The sequence below is a fragment of the Perna viridis genome, chromosome 5, assembly GCF_037379345.1.
Source record: "Perna viridis isolate PV_CMFRI_1.1 ecotype Kerala chromosome 5, ASM3737934v1, whole genome shotgun sequence".
NCBI classification, from domain to species: Eukaryota; Metazoa; Mollusca; class Bivalvia; order Mytilida; family Mytilidae; genus Perna; species Perna viridis.
The window spans coordinates 19,640,310-19,662,436 of NC_142449.1; the positions used below are offsets into that span (position 1 = coordinate 19,640,310).

Here is a 22,127-nt window from a genome sequence, read left to right on the forward strand (position 1 = left end):
TTTCGATACTTGAGCTTGCTTCTTTATTCTTATTAATTATTCATATTTTGATCATAAGCGTTATAACGTACGTAATCAAATTCTTTATTGGTAAAAAGTCATATATATGAGAATGAAAGACAGCATATACTGATACAAGACAGATAATTGTAACTTTCATTATAAGTAATAAGTAGTTATCCTAGTATTTTTTAAACAAACATAAATACCCGTAGAACTAAAGTCTCATTAAGAAAAAAAGGACTTTTGTTTTTTTTTTTGCGGACGACGAGCATTCGTTTAGACACTTATGAATCACATTTTGATGAGAATGGAGAAATGATACAACTCCGATCAAACCAGTGTGTTTGAATACATTTTACTCTTGTCATCTGTAATACATCAAAACAACAAGCTATTAATGGTAACCAATTATAAAACAAAGTCAGCTATTTAATCGAAAAAGCAAAATGTGACAACAGCCATATCTTGAAAAGAAATATATTGTTTGTTACATGAGTTATTTACTTAATATATCGATCGTTCGAATTGAATATATTAGATATATGTCATTTCAATGCGACATGGCGAAATACGAATTATTTTTATCGTTGTGCAATTTGGCTGCCACCACGTTTCCGTTTCAAATATAAATATATAAATAATATAGACATATAATTAGTAATATGAATAATGCATGTACATCACCGGATGTGCTTTTGGTTTTGCCAGTTCTGATACATTAAACACCAGAGAAATCGTTGGTTTTTTAACTAATATTCGATATATTATTACAACTTATATCTTCTTATTGGCAAAACAAAATATGCCATCTGGTGGAAAACGACATCAGTCGAATCAGTATTCGGTGCAAAACAACTAGATAAAGGTAATGTTATTCCAATTATATCACCAAAATGAGGTTTTCTATGTGTATTATATATCATTCTCTTGCTTAAAATAAATGGGAAAAAGTGTAATTACCATTTGGTTTCTGATCCAACTCCTCGTAAACATTCGGTTTGTCTTTCATTCCTAATGTCTCATAGTTTTCACCTTTCATACTTTAAATTAAAACATGCATATGTATACGTATAAAATATATATTAGCGTATGTATACCAATTCTGTATGATACATGATGTGATGTTAATAACAACATTGATCAATCATATAGAACATGCTATTTCTGTTTGTGTGTAATTTTTAAAATAACAATTTAAAAAAAAAGAAAAGGATAAACATGATTTTTACTCCCTGTATATAATTGCATATACTGTATATAATATATTGCATTCGTACAAAATATTCGAAATATAATAAACATTCACTAGAGACAGTAAGGATTTAGGAACACATAATACACTTTCATCAGTAAGGAATTGGGAACACATAATACACTTACATCAGTAAGGACTTGGGAACACACAATACATTTACATCAGTAAGGGTTTGGGAACACATAATACACTTATACAAGTAAGGATTTTGGAGCACATAATACATTCAATTTACATCAGTAAGGATTTTGGAATACACAATACTTTTTCGTCAGTATTGAATTTGGAATACACAATACATTTACATCAGTTAGGATTTGGGAACACATAATACACTTACATCAGTATGGATTTGGGAACACACAATACATTTATATCAGTAGGAGTTTGGGAACACACAATACATTTACATAAGTAAGGATTTGGGAACACACAATACATTTACATCAGTAAGGATTTGGTAACACATAATACATTTACATCAGTAAGGCTTTGTTAACACACAATACATTTACATTTATATATCATTGTACTTACCCAATACGTTGCTTATCTAAAAACAAATAAAAGGAATGACTTATACAACAAAGAGTGTAAATTTGAATAAAAAGTGATTTTTTAAACACGAGAATAATAAGCATTTATATATTTACTGCAATATATTTTTCTCTTTCCAAAAGAAAAGAATTGTCTGTTTTGTTGACAAGTTTGTGCATAAAATATTTTTCGTCGTTGTCGTTTCTATTAATTCTAGAAAACATTTTCTTAACATCCGCAACAATTGCTTTCTGTATTTGTAATTAAGAACGATGACGTAAACAAAAAAGTACTGTTGCGTTTTATTTTAAATACAAAGCATAGACCAAAGGCAGTTGAAGTTGGTAAAGTTTCTTGGCAAGGAAAGGAAATCAAATATCTAGAATTTTCCATTCATGAAGTTATCGCCTTCGTTCTGTGAAATATACTCTTATATTGAATATATCCTTTTTGTTCATCATAATTTACTTCTAACACCGATATAAGTTACAAAAATGTAGTACTTGGGGAAGGCATATATTTTTCACTTAAGATTTCAGAATACACGAGAATTTTCTCATACAATTTAATGATTTGAATGATCAGTTAAACAAAAACCCATTCCGAGGCATGCCATTTGCTATACTTAAAAGAAATATTTGATCATTGGCAGTAATATTCATTTTGTAATGGGGTAACTCAATTTTGATAGATGGTGAGCGAGGGAAAATATTTTATAATGATCATACTAAAGATATCCGGGCCATCTAGGGGGTGTATGTGTCCCGTTGACAAGCAGTTCAATTTAATAATGTCACCTTTCAATCACTCTTACCTCCTCTTGTTTTACGATCTAAGCCTTCATATTCACTCGGTTCATCTTTTGTTCCCAGTGTCTCATAACTGCGTTCTTCCCTTTGTTGAAAACAATAAATTACAGAGTAATTAATGAACATCTAGGCCTGAAACTATGAAAACGTTTAACATGTTTCTAAACCTACCTCATCATTATACAGACTTGTTGCCATCATTTTGGATATCGTTTTTACAGATTCTTTAAACCAGTTTGTGTAAAAGGTGGTCAAGATGAAGAAAAACGATCATTTCTTCTACTACCATTTGTCAATAAATGTATAGATGCAATTCATTTGGCTAACATCCTCCATCACAATAAAATTCACCCATATTTCAAGGACCAATCAATACCGATTGTTTCATATTCCTATACTTCACCTATTGCATCCAAACTTTTCAATTATAAAAGGCTATTGCAGAACCTCGAGATTGAGGACTTCAACTGTTCTTGCAAAAGCTCTCCGTTCAAATATGCTCCTTCCGGTCACGTCGTTTAAGCATCATCTATATCGAATCCCTACGTAAGGTTCTATCTAAAGATCCCAAGTACCGTGAAAGGACCTTACAATAAATTGAAATTTTAACGTTAAAGTTCTTATGGATGCCGTGGGGACAACGCAAAAAAAATGGATGAAACGAGACCACGAAGACATTGATTCTCTGTCAGAGTGGTTAAAGGCTGTAAGGTCTTTAATTTTGAAAGGAATGAAAGTTTAAAATAGGTCAATGAGGGTCAATGCTACATCTGTTTTCGAAGACCCCGATGTAGTAAAACATTGTTTACTACACATGACAAATATATTATCGTACCAGCAGACAAAGATAAAAATAACATTTTGTCTGCGAAACCTATTTCATCCAATGTTTATTATCAGAGGTTTCTCTGCCGTTTAGCTAGATCATTCATTCTCCATTTCCTCTATATAGGTGACGTATTATCTTTAAACATCATAGTTTCGGGGATTTGATACATCGCATCTACCCCAAAGAACTTGACCAAACTGTAGGACAAACGTAATGACCTTTCATTCAGAATTGTCACCTTTCCTTTCATCGATGGCAACATTACTTTCAGCAACTGCATATGGAGTTTTCATACCACAACTCATTCGTTATTCCAGAGCTTTCTGTAACTTTGACTTCTTACAATAAAGCTCTTGGAACAGTGTTTTGTTGCTACATGTACAAAATTGAACTTATCACGACAGAAGTTTTATGGTCGTAATCATGAACTCGTGAATCGTTACGTTGTGTCCTTCTGCACCATGAAAACTGATTTGTTCAACGTGGCATAGTTTTCATTTCCTCTACCGTCTACCTTGGACTTGATTTTTTATGAGCAGCTCGACGGGTGTTTTTAGAAAAGCAGACGACGCTCACTCTTGGTCATAGTTTTTAGTTGAGTCCGAGTTGCTCATTTACTTTTGTTACTTTGTATGTATTATTTTGGTTACTTAATGTTTTTTGTTGCTTTGGTCTATTATATATATCTTTCTCACTGGATTACAGAGGATGCTTATCCTACCGGTGCACCTGGTCCATGCTCCCAGTCGTTAGTGAAGTCCGTGTTTCCAATTTACGTTTATTGCCTGTATGTACTTTGCTTTATGTTCTTTGTTGTGACTGTCTGTTGTCCATGTCTGGATTAGATTCTAATGATTTCAGCTAGAATCTTGGTTCCCTTGATTACTTGTCCGTCATCGTTTTTAACAAAGGTAAAGATAAATGACGCTGAGTAATAAATCTATGTTTCGGATTGTAAAATGTTTCTGGCTGTATAAGTCATGTTATAATTAGCCTGTTTTGTTCATAAATTACTCACAACAAATCTGCAGTATGCATATGGGCACCTATTAGATCATTGTTTTTCTTACCTCTTTTTACCCTTAAGGTGTTTTTCGATGAATACCTCGGGCAAAGCAGAGGATTCTTATCACAACGATGCGCCGAGTCCGTGCAACAAGTGTTTAGTAGAGATCGGATTGCTTATTTACTTATTTCTTAGTTTGTCTTGGTTTTTCTTTTTCTTGAACATTATTTGCTGTGTGTCAATTTTCCTTATATACTCGTTGTCCTTGGATTGTGTTCTCTTAGATGAACGTTCGAAACCGGGTTCCATTGATTTTCCTTTGTATTTATCTATCTCCAAGCATGACTTGAAAAGTTTGAGTGTGGTTTAATATAAAGGGTGACGATCAATGCATGTGAAAGGTGCATATCAAGTAAAACAGTGCAGAATTGTGTAAGTTCCAATATAATATATGCTTATAGTACTAGTTAGAAATAAATATGAAATGAATACTTACAATTCAGAACCTGGATCTACATATCAATTAACAAACAAAAATAAAGAAGATTATGAGTACATCTCATGGGTAATTCTTGGACGAAAAGGGGAGCAAATAAACAAATACAAATGTTATCAGATACAATGTAGTTGGTAGAATGTGTTTTCGAAATTTTTTTCTGAAAGGCTGACAATGATTTGTATAATACAACTATACAATTATGAACATAAATGTTTGTGCTCTAAAAGTATAGGGATTCAACCGCTTGTAATAACATTCAAAATTAAATTACAGAGTGTTCATTGTATACCTTTATCGTTATTCTCTTCGGCTATATTGTAGTACACTTCAGGATAAGACTTTCTATCGACTAATCGACTGTTTGGTGAATTCCTGTAATATATTGTATGAGGCTTGTTTTAACCATAGAAGTAGAAAAAAAACTGTTTTATTTGTCATTAGGTCTAGTATCCTTTCTCTTTTACAGTTTACTTTTTTTTCTAACACGCGTACGGAGAAATAATTAATGTAAACACATACTTATTTTCACCCTTGACATGATAATTATCTTATTGTATATGATATATGTTGATGGAAGGGAAAGTCGAGTGTGTAAATCTTACCCTAACAGTACATAGCCTCTTTACTACAAAGATTCAATTAATGCCTCCTCCTGGCAATGCACGTTGGATCCAGAATCTGAGGTTGATTTGAAAGGAATCTCGGAGCACCAAAGGCGCTAAAGATGCAGTGTGTAGGCCGATCGGTGTGTGGACATGCCCTAACACTCATCAACCTTGCTCCAGCTATGGATTAGATAGCCGGCCGGAAAAGGGTCGTTAACTTTGACAATAAACTTATTTAGGAGAATGAAACTCTGATATAAAACCTGAAGAGAGTGGTTTCATATGCTATGGCATCCAACCATTTCAGAGGAAAAAGATCTTGCACACAAATCCGTAGTACTAGTTGGACCTTGAACTAAGAGATAATCTCTCATTCTCGTAAACATTTTCTGATTACGAAAACAAGGATAAGCAATTATTCAATAATTTTCGAGACTTCATGACACGAGCAGGATCCTGAGGATATGAATGTTGATAGCGAAATCCAACAGGAAGCTAACATCATGAAGAGTTAAGGCTTCTGGAATGTCCGTACTATGTATTATAGAATAATTCATGCTATTAGAGTCTTTAAAACGGACTCCAGAAGGTAAACGGAAACAAGAGTTGCCCAAATACATTGTACCACCTGTATGCGAATTGTAGAGGCAGAAATGAGAGAAAAAGGAATTACATTGAGCGAGTTGAAAGCTTAATATAGTAGAGTGCACAGAGCTAGTCCTTGCCATATGTGCTTTTGGGTTTAATAAGGACTAGGTAGGTACGTATATGATATATAATTTGAAGTAATTACAAAAAACAAGGACTACACAGTTTTTTTTATTGTTATTTTCATTGTTTAACATCTAGAGAAAGGTAGCACAACTTTTTAAGACAAATGAAATGTTATGTGTATGTATTTTGTTAATTCGTTCACTATAATACTTGATAAAACATTCTTACTCACCTTGCTGTTAACATCTTTTTAGCTGTACGTTGCATTGAATATACAAATGTGAATAAAAGCATCATTAGCAAAATGTATATCACAAAACAAAGTAGTTTCTTCTTTAAATAAACGTGTTACACGTGGTAGAATCATGACATAATTAATAAGTTTGTTTAACAAAACTTATTTTTGTAGCAAAGCTAGTACATGTATTTCCTTTTTTCTATACGTACAAAAGAGACGAAGCTATTTTGATAATTTGATATTATACTTCATATCACTTTGCTGTTATTTATTTGGTCTAATACAATTTATATCTTTTTCTATCACATGTGCCTATGTGTGCTAATTATTATATTAGTTACCCTCTCATGAAAATGGAACGTTCATTACTATAAAGTTAATTACACAGAGCTAAGAGGGAGAAAGAGAAGTTTGTTTCCAGTTGAAAATATATTGTCACTCTCGGCTACGCATCGTAGTAACAAACCTCTCTATCACACTCTTATCTAAATAATCGCGATCATGACATTAGGTGACATAACCAATCTTGTTTGAATTGACTACTTGTCAGAGATAAGGTGTAAGCAATCTGTAGATTAGCAATAAATTCAATTACCATTTGATAACCTGAATGTAAGTAAACCAATGCTGATAAGAGCTACTACAATAACTAATGAAAGTCCGATGGCAACTCCAGTAACGCGACTACTGTCCATATCATATACAGAACCTCAATTAACAGAAAATGATAACATGTAAGTATTTACAATTGAATTATGTCAATATTTTAATCCAAGTAAAATTCATCTACGAGATTGATCTTATTTTTTGTATTTGTTTATGAGTGAATAAAACAACATTATTTCACATGTGACAAAATATAGTATATCAGAAATTCAGGCAAAAAATAAATAGTTGAGATACTTTTTATTATTAATAACATTAAAAAAAATAATAATAGTTATAATAATAATAATCATACCTAAAAACAAATTGGCTTGAACATTAACAAATGACTGTTCACTGTATTACTTGTATCACCTTTGCAGTAAAAGTCATGAGACTTGTAACTTGTCATTATGTCCAATTAGCCTCATAAACAATACTGAAACTCCTACTTACATTTGGTTGAAACTTTTTCTATGTCAGTCGACAGACTCCTGCCGATTACATTCCGGGAATAAATTCGGATTTCATATAAGGTTCCAGGCTCCAGTCCTGTCAAGGTAAAAACCTTTGATCCAACAGAAGAAGTGTGATCGTATTTGGACACTTCTTTCTCATTCCACTTTTTTAAATTCTTGATTCGATACTGTATCGCAAAACGTTGTTTGTATCCGCCATCGTACCCTGGTATCCATTGTAATGTCACTGTTGATACTGTGACATCAATGTTAGTCACGTTGTGAGGTTCATCAGGCGGACCTTTAGATTACAATAAAAAAAATTGTAACCAATTTTACAAATATCATAATAATTTCAATATTTGAGCACTAAAATATTTTGTATAGTTGACACAAGTATTAAATGCGTTTTTTTTATAGTAACGACTAGGGCAATACTATGTTAAAATTTTGTGTAAATCATTAAATTTGACCATCAATTGTTTTCATGGGACCTTCACAGCAGATACGTTTTATTGTTTCTGGGGGAAACATTTGAAAACTTGGCTTTACTCTTCTTAAAAAAAAATCATGTTACTTACTCAAAACCTTTAAAATCACTAAATATTCTACTGTTTCACCAACAACATTTGACAGGCGTAATGTATAATTATCAAAATCCTGTTCTGCTAGATTTCGTATTGTTAATGTAATTCTAAAGCCATCGACCTTAATTGTAGTACCATAAAACGTATCGGTTATAACATCAGTGAAATCTGACATGATATATTTACTGGACTGTTTTAAAGGACTTCCATCTCTCATCCATATTGGTGAACTATATTCAGGCACACTATAAACATTGACTTCAATGTCTACATTGCTACCATACTGGCCTAGTTTTACCTGGCTGGAACCATTGAGGAAACGTGGTGGTGCTGTAAATAGAGATTTATTACGCATAGAAAAATTAATGTGAAACAATGGTAATATTAGCAACAAAAACACTTTCTTCTATGACGTAAAACAATTTCGTTTTTTCTTTTTGTATACTTCAATGAACATAAAAACGATCATTATTAAACCAGCATCAACTTAATATTCAATACAGCAGGTGTGAAGTCAAAACTTAGAACAAAAATGAAATTATTATTTTACTGAATAATTACAGCCATGCTGTAACTACGGCATACAAAATAAACCAAAACAAAACAAAACGAAAACAAAAACAAACAAACAAAATAAAAAGAAAGAAAGAAAGAAAGAATAAACAGAGTTTAAAATATATTAGTCTGCTTACAAAACGTCTTTTCAGTTGAGAAATGGCTCTAATATTTACTGGCATAAATAAAGTGGTCTGTCCAAAAGGTGTTCTTTAACTATTTTCAATAAAAAAGTCCAATTGCACAATAGGCTCTCAGGGGCCTGATTTGCTTACCTTGTCCACTTTTCGTCTTTCGATGGCAAAACTATAATAAGGAATCATCTAACAATTTCGATTTAGTGGAGAGTTCTCTTTCTCATCATAATTGTTATCAATTGATAATTTTTTCGTATATATCATAGATTTCATGCTATTGGCTTATTATTGCAAAATTGTCATTTTCGTTCTCAATGGCAAGAACTCAAACAAGGAGTACTTTTACAACTCCAAACCAAAAAAAAAAAAAGATTGCAAATCAAATTGCAAAATAAAAAATAAAATTGATTACAAAATGAAGACATGAGGAACTAGATATCACACAAACAGTACAGTATTATATACGACCATGAAGCTTGGAGGGATATCAGGTGCTCTGGAAGGGAACCGCGTCCCGCTTTGCCGATGACAGCCGTCCTTTTGCTATTGAGTATAACCCGATAACCGTCTAGCAATGATAATGCAGCTCCCCAACACATGCCACAAAGACCGAAACAATTCATACTAGGGCGATATCATTCAACAAAGTAAATACAGTAAATAATGAGAAATTGGTGTAAAATTATTCTAGCGAGACTAATTTAATTCAGATAAAATCAAATCTCCATGACACAAACAACATTACATTACCAATTACATATACTTTAAAACGCCAGGATTTTATCTTGAACCTGATATAACATAGCAATAAACCTTGCAAAAATAATGATTGATTGATTGGTTGTAGGTGTTTAACGCCCGAGCAGCAATATTACAGCTATCTGTAGGCGATAAACATGAAATGGATGATACAATGAACATGAATGATGATGAAATGGAACACGGGATGGGACACAAGGATAATTGGGCCGACAAACTTTGATTGCCACTAGAAAAAGGGGGTTGGGTAGGGTCGGGCAGTTTAACCTCCTGTGGCAGAGCGCAAAGATTCCTACTTCTATCGAATACCACAGCAGGGTTCTTTAACGTGACAGGAACGTGGCATCTTTCCCAATACAGTGCACCACTATGGTTTGCGGTCAGGTTTTCTGTATTATAGCCTGACAACCCGGCATGTAACACGCTTGGCAAGTTCTGAACAAGAACTCTTCCTACTTCTTCAAAGTTATCGGGATTTGTTAGGCCTTATTGATTACTTCCGTAACAATGATTCTTCTATAACTTGCCCAAAATCATTTTTCACCTTTCAAGGGAAATAACTCTAACGTGGTGTTTTAAAAGTTCGAAAATTAGTTCTCTCTTTTTATATAAATATTTTTTTATATCTGTTGGTTGACTATAAAATTACCCGTTGTTCTGAAACTGTTCAAATTGAGATGCTCTTTTTTCCAGTGCCCTTTGATCCACATATTCATATAAATATAGTTTTTCTTTTGCAGTGTGCAACTTCTTTGTTTTGAATTAATCTGGAAAAAAGATGATACATGTAACTGTATGATATATATTCACAGTACCATGACTGATAACATATCCCGATCCTTTCTGGTCCAGATTTCCGTCTTCATCCCGGATACCATTACTAGCTGTACATACATATTCTCCTGTGTCTTGGTATCTGTCCTCCTCAGAGTTTATAGGAAGAACCAGAGTACTACTACCATCTAACGCACGGATCAGTTCTCCATACTTGGATCTCTGCTGCCATTTAAAGAAAGAACTGGTGGGATTACCATCTACAACACAGTGTATTTCCCGAGATGACTGTGTTAGAGTGAAAGTTTTGTTTTGAACTGATACGTTAGGTGCATCTGAAATTAATTTAATCAATATATAAACTTTATTTGCTACATTAATATCGTTTGTGACAACCGTCTCGCAATAGATTTGAATTAAACTACAAAACAAGATCTCATTCATGACTCTACAGACAAAAAAATATATACTAATGTTCTTCACTCCTTATCACAGTTTGTTATATTTATTACATAGATATGAGAACAAGTTTAGTTTTTTAGGCACCAAAAATGACGTTGTTCTCTCCATTTATAATTCTAAATTTGGAGGATGGCTTCCGTTTATATACTGTATCCACCAGAGACAGGTTCTTGGACCAGGGTTATACGAAGGTATCCTGCACAAACAGGTTTATATTCGTTATCCATATATCCTATTGAAAAATATACTGCTTTTGACAACAGAGAATAAAAGATGGGTTTTCATTTCATAATGTCACACAAATTTAATGTCAATAGTTTTTACTTCTTGACATTTATATTATTATAATTTCATCTTGAACTTGACGTACCTTCTACACAAAGTGAAGGCTATTTGGAAATCGTGGCTAGGATTTACATCATGATTATTGTAATCAGTTCTTATATTTTCACTGATTTATTGTTGATATCTTCTTTATTGTTTTGACTACTGTTTTTACGGATTTTGGTTGTAATTTTATGTGTGTTTAAATAATTAAATAATGAACCTTCAAGGAATCATAAGCTTAAGGTTTAGCGAAACTGGCTTCTAGTAAATGATTCCGTAATGAACTTCATCGTGAGATGATGACATTAAGTTTATCTGTGGCATTACAGAATATCCTATTAAACTGGGCATTGCCATGTGGTGCAAGTTAATGATTTTAGTTGCAGTGCACATCAATAATATGTACACTAACATCCAGACTTTATATATGACATTGATTTAAATGTGACATAATTGATAAATCCCATATACCTTCAAAAAGCTTAAGTTCAAAATTCGAAAAAGCAATTTTTTTTAGAGTACCTGTGGATTTAACCACAATAACACTCAATTACATCTTTCACTTGTCTGCCGTAAGGAAAATAGCAAGGAATTTTAGAAAAGGATTTAGGTGTGCATTTGGCAGACCCAGCAATGTACATCTGCCCGTAAGCATACTGATGAATCCATACTTCGTCACCTGAAGTAAGTTATGTCCACCTTGGGTATTGTGCTGAGTGAATATGTTCGGTTGCAAAATGAATTGTTAAAAACCATTTTTTAACATAAAGTTGCACACATTGTACTGCTACTGTATACCACCACTTGTACAGGAAGTTGATATTGCCAAAAATTGCTTACAAAATATGATCAATTTACATTAATCCTCATACCGAATTTGAAATTATTCCATCCAGTGGGAGCTGAGATAATGGCAAAAAAAATCAAATGGACATACTGATAATGATATTACTATATATTACCCACTCCTTGAAGTATATTATAAGTAAATAGTCAATGCAGTGTCTTTTGCACACAAATATAATGTGGTTAGAAGCTTTGTCTGCTGGCGCAATGAATATGTCAAAATAATCTGACACGTGTTAACCTCGTTGTTGTCAAAAATAGAGTGGGTCATATTTGTTCTTAAAACCCAAATTAGAATGAGTACTAATTACTTCATCAAAGAGTAATCAAGGGAACCAAGCTTCTGGGCGAAATCAAATTAATATAATCCAGGGACAAAGACCAGACATGGAAAACAGACAAACATAACAAAGAACACAAACTAAAATAATACATACAAAGTAACAAAAGTAAATAAGCAACTCAGACTCCACTAAAAACTGGGAGCATGGACCAGATGTACCAGTAGGGAAAGCATCCTCTGCTTTGTCTAGAAACACCCACCGAGTTGCTCATAAAAATCCAAGTCTGGGGTACACAACAGAGGCAAGGAAAACTATGACACTTGAAAAAATCAGTTGTCAAGGAGCAGATGGATACACCATAACCATCCACGAGTTCATGATGATGACCTCAAGACTTCTGTAGTGATGACTTCAAGCTTGTAGCAGCATAATTCTATTCAGGACGCTTAATTGTAGGAAATCTAGTGTGATACCAAAGTCTGCGTAGTTACAACAAGCTTTGACATAACGTGCCAGTTGTGATATGAAAACTCCACGCTCAGGTGCTGAAGGGATGTCATCACGTTTTTCGTCAAGTATGGCCAATAGTTTTCATTAACTATAGATCTCTTAGTGGAAGTCATGATATAGGGCTGACTTCACAGTGTCTGTAGTAATCTTTATCTCAAGTTCTATGGGAGTATTAACCGTATTTGCGATGTATCGAATCACCGAAAATATAGTTTAACGGTAATACAGCATCTATATAGCGGAAACAGAGATTAAAGGATCTAGCTAAACGATGTTCTTTCTTTCTGATCAGATCAGCCATTAAATCAACCTCATTAGAGTGAAGGAATAGGTGAGCAGAGGGCACAACATGTTCCCATTTGAAAACGTGTAATCCACACTGGATAAATATGTTGTTGATAAAAAATTCCAGCATTTTGAAAACATCTTCTTTGGAATATTTGGAGGATGATTTGGAATTATTTTTTAAAAGTATGAGGAATCTCTACCAAGAACTATATATTTGTATCTAGGTATACCAACTTTTTCGGAGAAATATCGATGTATAATGTTTTCCGGTCAGATTTCAACTATGGAGAATAAAAGTATACAGTGTTGAAAAATCATACGTTTTAATGCTATTATGATAATTATCATTACGTATTTGTTATATTATTATATAATTATTTATAATTATTATATAATAATCTTGAATTGAGAGTCTCCAAAAATCTTTTTTTCAGAATTTTTCTAGGATCCACATTGAGTAGCTGCGAGTATAAAAGTTAAAAGCTCTGAAATAGGTTTGGTGGTTCGTTTTGCAGATCCAGCTATGTTGTTTAGATGGATTCTTCTACAGTTTAGGAATCCATTGCATGGACGGTAAATCACAATCATCGTTTTGGTAGAGAGACCAAAAATGGATAGCACAGATATATGGTTATCTACTATCTCTTCTTTGGAGAGTGTAGTGGCAGTATAAGACTTATCATTGCTATTATTATCTACACAGACCTCTGATAATAAACATTGGATGTTATACATTTTTCAGAAAAAAACAATAAAATTTATCTAATTAGAAACTTCATCACATCTTTTTCTCATTTAGCCCATTTTTTTTTTTGCTTTTTCCTCAACTGTGTCCATCCAATCCTGAACCTTTCTTTCCATTTTTTTTGCTTTTAATCATAAAAGGGCATACCAGACATAAGTTTGCATATAACACAACAAAATAGCCTCTGAAATGGTCTCGATTTGAAGATACTATAGTATTTTTTTTCAGGAGATCACTTCTAATTAAAGAGGTCTACCGCAGAATACAGAAGGGTATACACGTATACTTTCATGTGTTTAGAACACGTAACAGCTTATGCAGCTCTGTATTACAGCTTAATAATCCATCATAATGCCAGTTTGATAGAAATTTAGTCAAAATGTGTTAAGCATGATCATAGCACAAATTTACAGATCCGCACAATGCAATAGTGTTGGAAGTTGATATAATGGCGATAAAATGTAAAATCTTTTGCATACAAATACAATGTTGTAAAGCACACTGTCTGTTTGCATGACAATGGATTTTTTTATGAATATCCTTTTAACCTGCTGAGTGTCAAATATATAGTGGGGTTTGGAACTACAAGATGTCACTCGATCACTTCTTCTTTTAGCCTATTGTCTTCGATATTCCTGAACTTCATTCATCAAAATCTTATGTTTAACTTCCGATTGATATACTTTTAATCTACCAAGTGCATACCATACTCATTTAATATCCAGATACAATCACAGGAAATTTTGAAAGGGAAAGTATTTTTTTCAGGAGATAGGTCTAATATGTGAGAATATCGCAGATACACGAGGATGAACACCTTAACTTTTATATAATTAGTACATATGACAGAGTATGTAGAACTATGATAAAACATCTATTACAATGCTTGGCCTTTAAGTACCCAGTTTAAATTTCTTATAAAAATTCAATCAAATCATGTCAAACAATTATTGATCAAAGCACAAAACTACACAAATGACCTATCTGAACAATACAATAGTGTTAACTTACACCTGACTTCAACAGTTGTTGAGTTTTGTACATAGTTGTTTCCTGATGCTATATTTTTAAATCCACACTTGATAAGTTGTCGGTTGAAGTCTTTAAGTACTTTAAAGTTCAAAGTCGATGATGCTGTAAACGTCCCATCTGACTGTTGAGATGATGATACTGATGTAGAGTTGGATGTAATATCTACATTTCTCTCACCAATTAACCAGATCCATTCTGTAGGAGCAGGACGACTACCAGTAGAGGTACAGGTCAGAATCAATGACTGGGTGTTCTCTGTAACTACTGGATTCATACTGAAGGATGGAATAAGGGGTTTCACTGTAATATGAAAGAACATCAACAATAGTTATGACATATTTTTTACTGTTTTATATCATCTGAACTGAGGCATTAAATTGCCCTGGTCTTTATTTCAAGGTGCAAAAACATGACACGTGTTATTGCTAAATCGTATTCTAAATTACATTTTTTTTTCAAAATAGTAAAAGCATATCTGACATAGTTTAGAGGTGGGATTTTTATTTACTGGATGTACCTACACATCATTCATAAACACGAATTCTAAAAAAAAATTCAGTGTCCAATAAATTCATTGTCAGAATTTTGCTGAGCATAACGGTTTTGGAGATATTTGAAAAAAAAACTACTATTTGACCTCCCTCTATGTTCTATCTTTAGTAACAGCGGCCATGTTTTTCGAATCAAAATTTCCCACAACAGTTATATGCAGGATACCCTAAGAATTATTCATACCAAGTTCGGTTCCAATTGATCGAGTAGTGTCCGAGGAGAAGAGTTTTGAAATATTGTTAAGTGACTGCCATGTGAGCTAAAACAAACTTTTTTTTTAATTTATTATTATCATTATTTTTTAACCTCTAACTTGTTTGTAACAATCATAACTTGAAACTTCAAATACTTCAAAACCTTCTGTTCAAAAAGAAAAAAAATATTGATTTTAGTTTTGTTTTGCCTAAATCTTTGTATGTAAACACGTCCAATTGGTTTACAGTTTTGCTTTAATAACGGTATAAATAAAAAGTCCATTTCATCTTAGTATTTTTTTTACCTTTTTTTATCTGTCATTAATTTACAGCTAAGGCAAAACTGGGGACAGGCCTTCTATACTGATCCCTAAAACGTTTATCAGCATCATTGACTATATTGATTCTATTTTTTAAATACAATTAGTTGTTAATATAAAAAGTATGTTCTATTGTTGTGGAAATTACATCATTTTATGTGCTCAATGAAATTGAAATAACATTTCAATATATTTAAGGAATGTAACTTATATCTAAAAATATTACCTTTTATAAAGAACTTTGGTTCCATTTAAACATAACATAAACCGCTTCACGGTTTATTATGCGTTAATTGAATCAAAGTTCTTCATACAAGATTATTTAATGTTATTTCGAACGAGGATATAAAGGAGATAAGTTTATATTTATATATTTAATGTGTTCTTGTAATTAAATCAAAGTTTATTATTCAATTTTAGTGAAGTTAGCTATTTAAAGTATTAAAGTTTCTTTTATCCTCATCTTAATCCCCAAACATCTTAATTTAGAAATACAGGAAATTTAGAAAAAAAATCTTTATATAGCATAAATCAATTAAAAGACAAGTAATCATTGATATCGTCATATTGACTGAACATATATTTAGTAGATATCAAGCATATTCAATGCAAATTCACTGCAATTTCATTGTACTGAGATGTAAAATAAAACACTGCAACATATTGTCTTATACAGTTATGTTCTTTTAAAGCCCCAGTAAGAATTTATCAGAACTTCTCTTGGGTGATTGAATTCAATTGTCAGCAATATTTGACACACATTTGTTGGAGGTCTGTAAAATAATATACACTAATATTCATCAACATATGCAGAAAAATTATAAAAGACTTCACAACAGAAAAAGTAATATGTAACATCCTGATGGGGTTGTCTCTTTGACATATTCACTATTTTCATTCTTGATATATAAATTTATGAAATAGTGCAAAAACTGCTCTTAGGTGATCAAAAACCCATACAGCCAGCATACTTAAATTCAACCTGTCACAATGGTTATGATCAGATTTAAAGTGTATATTAATTTCTCAATAATAGGTTTGTCAAAAACATCTGAAATTACTAACCAGTTATATAATTAACTGGTAGAATTTTTTTATCAATCAACATGCATTTCTATATGGTTTGATATATAAAATATGCATATTAGCTGACTAAACTTTATATATATAAATGTATATAATTAGAGAAAAAAAAAAGACAAAAATCCACTCTAAAAAATAATAAATATATTTCACTATATCCTACCAGGTTCATAACTCTGTGATATTCATGGATGCATAAAAGAGAAGACAAGCAATGTATCTTACTAATAATGTACATTTAGATACACGGGAAGTACTCGTAACGTCATAATTATTTCAAGGGAGATCATATCAACAAAAGGTTCATATACACATGTTAAATATGAGAAAAAAGTACAATTAAAAAAATTATCCACTGTCAATGGTTCAGGCATTCAGGCGAGACTTAAATTAACTTAAAAATATTGCTTCGTTGTTCATCTGGTTCCGTAGTGCAGTCAGGAAATTTATGAAGTGGAAACAGTGTGAAGTTTGGTTGTTTGTTTAAACACATATATCTAAATGGGAACCCCGAAGAATTTTGATTTCGTAACAACAAGCCCAGCACACAAAAATACACATTCTGATGGGAGAGACATTCCTGGAATATTCAAATACTGATGACCTTTGCCGCCGGTGATTAAAATAACATCTAAAGATCGCCGAATCTTCTGTTTTAGCAAGATTTTCGAGTATTCCCTAAATTGAATTACTTTTAAATGAAGTTTTAATGAAATGTCATCAAGTTTGGACTCTAAAGTTTCAATTGCAACTTTCTTCTGTTCCATGGTACAGAAGTTGTTCTATATCTTGGATCTAGAATGGAAACTATTGCTGGTTGTGGTGAAGCAGTATCAGTGCTGTGGGAATTAAAGCGAGAAATCAGATCTTCCGAAATGCTACGTTTAACTTAGTGAACAAGTTAGCTATCACAGGATGAGATTTTCAAGTGCATTTTTATTAGGCCACAGACAATGGGGCAGATCACACTTGTTGATACTAGGCATTGGATGAATTTCATTCCTATATAATGCATTGAATTGCCATAACTTTGTGAAAACGGCATTGAATAACCACTACAAGGATTATGAAAGAAATACATTGAATTACAATTACATTTTGTTTTATTTCATTGCCAGAAAGATAAAATAAAAACATATTAAATAAATAATACATAGCATGCAGGAAAATGCAGCAATAAAGACAATTTACTCTAAAGGATTTTTTTTCTAATTGATCAGATTTGGTGCGTTTGATATGATTATATATTGCAATTAACTGATAAAATGTTGACAGGAGACAATAATTCTTTTAAAGAAAAATATTTATTATCAAAATTACTTCACTTGAAAATATTATGCCAACTAAAAAATAATTTGTTAGTCATCTAACAAGTCATCCTCCATTTATAATTTTATCTCCAAGAAAATATTTCAAGATATATGCTCTTCATATTTTTTTCAATCAATTAGTATTAAAAAAATGTTTTCCATCTTCTTAAAAAAATAATTGATTTACATAAATCAAGCAGGCATGTGAACCAAGAAAATAAATTTTATAGGAATAGTCCTACATTATTTTTCTTTCCCATCCCATTTAGGAGCTTAAATATTTTTTTATTTCAGAATTTGCACAACTTACTATTTTGTTTCATAGGATTTTCGATAAAATTCAATAAGAGATAAGAAGAATCCTCTTGCGTACCCCACTTTCTTTCCTATATTAGTGGATGAGAATCTATAAATCAAACTGGCATGGCTGAATAAGTTTGAAATTGTCAAGTTTGAATTTGGATTATTTGTTTGTACAATGGATAATAGTAATGCAAATATAATCCATTTGTAATTCATGTGTTACATGCATTTTTGTGATAGAAATGCATTAAATAACCATTACATGTAATGCAATATTTGGCACATTATATATTACATTTTATTCGTCGAGCTACAATTACATCCTGAATCAATTCATGATGCGGCAGTTCAAACATTTTTAAGCGTTTTTGTTTCAGCTGACTTGCTTGCACAAGAAACACGCCTTGCAAAAGACGATTTAATGCACAGCTGTATATTGTGGACAAAGCAGTTAAAGTTTTCCAGTCCAGACACGTTCTCCTGCATTGTTCATGTTTCTTGCATTATCATAAACATAAGGTACAACTTTCCAATTTAATCCAAATTCTGAAACAACCGATTTTAGTTTATCTGCCAAATTTTCTCCTGTTATAAACTCAGGCATTTCCCGTGTTACTAAAATGTTAGTTTATAGATTCCATGTATGATCAATATGGTGTTTTGTAACTGTGAGAAAACTTTTTGATAAATTGGAAGTCCATGTGTCTATTGTAAGATAAACATGCTCTATTTTGCCCAATTCAGTTAATACGTTTTCTTTCTTGTCACCACACACCTTTCAAATTCAAGGTTTAATATTTTTGTAGAGGGAACTTTATATTCCAGAGCTGTAATTGTCATTAATTTTGAACATTCTCGCCCCTTAACAATGCGAAATGGTAAATAATCCGGTAAAATCATATCCACTAACACAATTGCAATGATGGCAATTTTCGCCCAACAACTAAACCCTATAATCATTTTCAGAAAAAAACGATTTTTTAGGCCAAATGCCATCAAGCATGGTACGAAACACCTTGAGCTTATCTACTCTCATGCAAAAACTAAAATACCTTCACCAGCAGACAAAAAAGTTCATTAAGTTTAAATAAGCGACAAACCTGAAAAGACGAAGCACAATACAAGTATTCGTGCAAAAGCAATGTATCAGGTATGAGCATTCTATCAAACAGAAGCCAATATATCTGTTACAGAAATATGTATCAGACACACAGACAGGTTGATTGAAATATAGCCCCAGGTACAATGAGTGAGGGTATCATAAACAATTGTGTAAAGTTTCAAAAAGCATTTACAAGTTATTGACAATAAATTGAAGATCCCACTTTTAATGAATTAAGTCCTGTAATTCAAAAACAGAAAAGCAGTAAAATGGTGTTACATTAATAGACATTAACTATTTTCCGTAGTTTCATGAAAATGAACAACTAATGAGATAATGTCACAAAACTGCAAATCACCTCTTTTTTACATTGATTTCAATAAATCTAACTCCTGAAATGAGAGTGATAAATATGTTCAGCTGTAAGTTTGAATTCAGATCAGAATCATTCCATCACGATTCTTCCGTCTTGCACATACGAGTTTTTCCTTTTGTGTAACTAGAATGGTTGAGTAATTAAACTCAAATGCATATGTTCCCCAGTAAGGCACCCCTTTTATTTTGTATTTTTGAAATTAACAATTTCAATTAAGTTTTTATATTTGCCATTGCCACCACGAATTTCCTAAATCATTTTTCTTTAATTATAAAAGCAAAATTTAGGCACAGGTGAATGAATTTGAATCTAATAAGCGCAACATTTGCTAAAGTTCAAGGATATTGAAGACACCATTGTCAAAGAAGAAGAATCAGAAATGAACCTGTTCTCAAAAATAACACTTTCAGTCCTAAGTTTGGATGAAAAGGTCATTTTCAAACCTCTATCGTGGTCATAGGGGTCTTTCATCAATTCTAAAATTTAGGTCACAACTGACAAACGGTCTATATAATGATGACAATGATGACTCAGAAAAAATCTATCAAACAATATTATGATCAACCTACCATATAGCTGTACATTTTTGCAGCAACATAATTTTGCGAAATTTTACAGTTAGCAAGGTACCACAAAAGTCTTCAAATATAATTTTTAAATCATGTTTACCAATTCCTCAGGATCAAGGTCAACTGCCGTAGACTACAAAAATTAGAGTTTGTGAAAGAACTGACATTTTTGACACAATACTACACAAATTACCAGTTATAGCATATTTATTATAATGCTTATTAATAAGTGACAGATAGAATCATACACTGCCTGAAATGTTACAATAACACCATCATAAAACCTGAGTACTCTAGCTCCAAATTTACTTACATTCTAATCTTATCACTGCAATATTTGTCTGAGGAGTGTATGTTACACCATCATATCCCGCCTGACATGTCACAGTAATACCATCATAGGATCTGTTAACATTAGATATTATACTCTGTATTGTATGTGTGTTAGACTTTGTATATGCATGATTGCCTATCATCAATTTCATATTTGGTGCCGGGTCTCCGCCATTTGCTGTACATTTGATGGTAAGAACTTGGTCTTCAGTGCCAGGAATAATATTGTCTTGTTTATTTGATATAATGACACTTGTTGGGCCCTCTGAAATAAAGTATTTCAGTAAAACTGTCAATATAAATAATGATATCTTTATTTACAAACTAACAACAGGCTTAATACCCCTAGCCTTTTTTGATACATTTAATACATTTAGTTTGCAACCGAGATCAAGTACGTTGAATATTCGATGTTCTTTATTCAACATTCAAACTTTTCAATATCAAACTGTTATCTTTTTCTGTTCGATATTCGTTTGCTATTCGTTTCCGGCTTATATATTGAATACAGAATAGATTTGAATATCAAAATGAATATCAAACAGGATTTTTGTCTGTTCGATATTTGTTTGACATTCGATTACGGTTTATATATTGAATATAGAATGGATTTGAATATCAAATTGAATATCAAACAAGATTTTTTTTCTGTTCGATAATCGTTTGACATCCGTTTCCGGTTTATGTATTGAATATAAAATGGATTTGAATATCAAACTGAATATCAAACAGGAGTTTGGTCTGTTCGATATTCGTTTGACTTTTGTTTCCGGGTTACATATTGAATATATAATTGATTTGAATATAAAATTGAATATCAAACAGGATTTTTTTTCTGTTCGATATTCGTTTGACATTCGTTTCCAGGTTATATATTTAATATAGAATTGATTTGAATATCAAATTGAATATCAAACAGGATTTTGTTCTGTCGATATTCGTTTGACATTCGTTTCCGGTTATGTATTGAATATAAAATGGATTTGAATATCAAAATGAATATCAAACAACATTGTTTTCTGTTCGATATTCGTTTGACATTCGATTCCGGTTTATTTATTGAATACAGAATGGATTTGAA

The 22,127-nt window shown here is 32.1% G+C and overlaps 1 protein-coding gene across 1 annotated transcript in view; it reads right to left on the reverse strand.

Moving 5' to 3' along the window:
- Positions 1-244: 244 nt before the first annotated feature.
- Positions 245-22,127, reverse strand: part of LOC148616422 (uncharacterized) — a 32,994-nt gene continuing 11,111 nt past the window's right edge. The window contains exons 3-16 of the mRNA XM_088585074.1: positions 21,027-21,311; positions 14,844-15,204; positions 13,956-13,996; positions 10,452-10,895; positions 8,180-8,515; positions 7,597-7,899; positions 7,091-7,204; positions 6,490-6,511; positions 5,228-5,310; positions 4,936-4,951; positions 2,610-2,689; positions 1,796-1,811; positions 964-1,043; positions 245-371 (exon numbers count right to left, since the gene is read on the reverse strand). Coding sequence (XP_088441200.1) covers positions 334-371; positions 964-1,043; positions 1,796-1,811; positions 2,610-2,689; positions 4,936-4,951; positions 5,228-5,310; positions 6,490-6,511; positions 7,091-7,204; positions 7,597-7,899; positions 8,180-8,515; positions 10,452-10,895; positions 13,956-13,996; positions 14,844-15,204; positions 21,027-21,311 — 2,219 coding nt within the window. The 3' untranslated portion in view covers positions 245-333. The remainder of the gene's footprint in view (positions 372-963; positions 1,044-1,795; positions 1,812-2,609; positions 2,690-4,935; positions 4,952-5,227; positions 5,311-6,489; positions 6,512-7,090; positions 7,205-7,596; positions 7,900-8,179; positions 8,516-10,451; positions 10,896-13,955; positions 13,997-14,843; positions 15,205-21,026; positions 21,312-22,127) is intronic.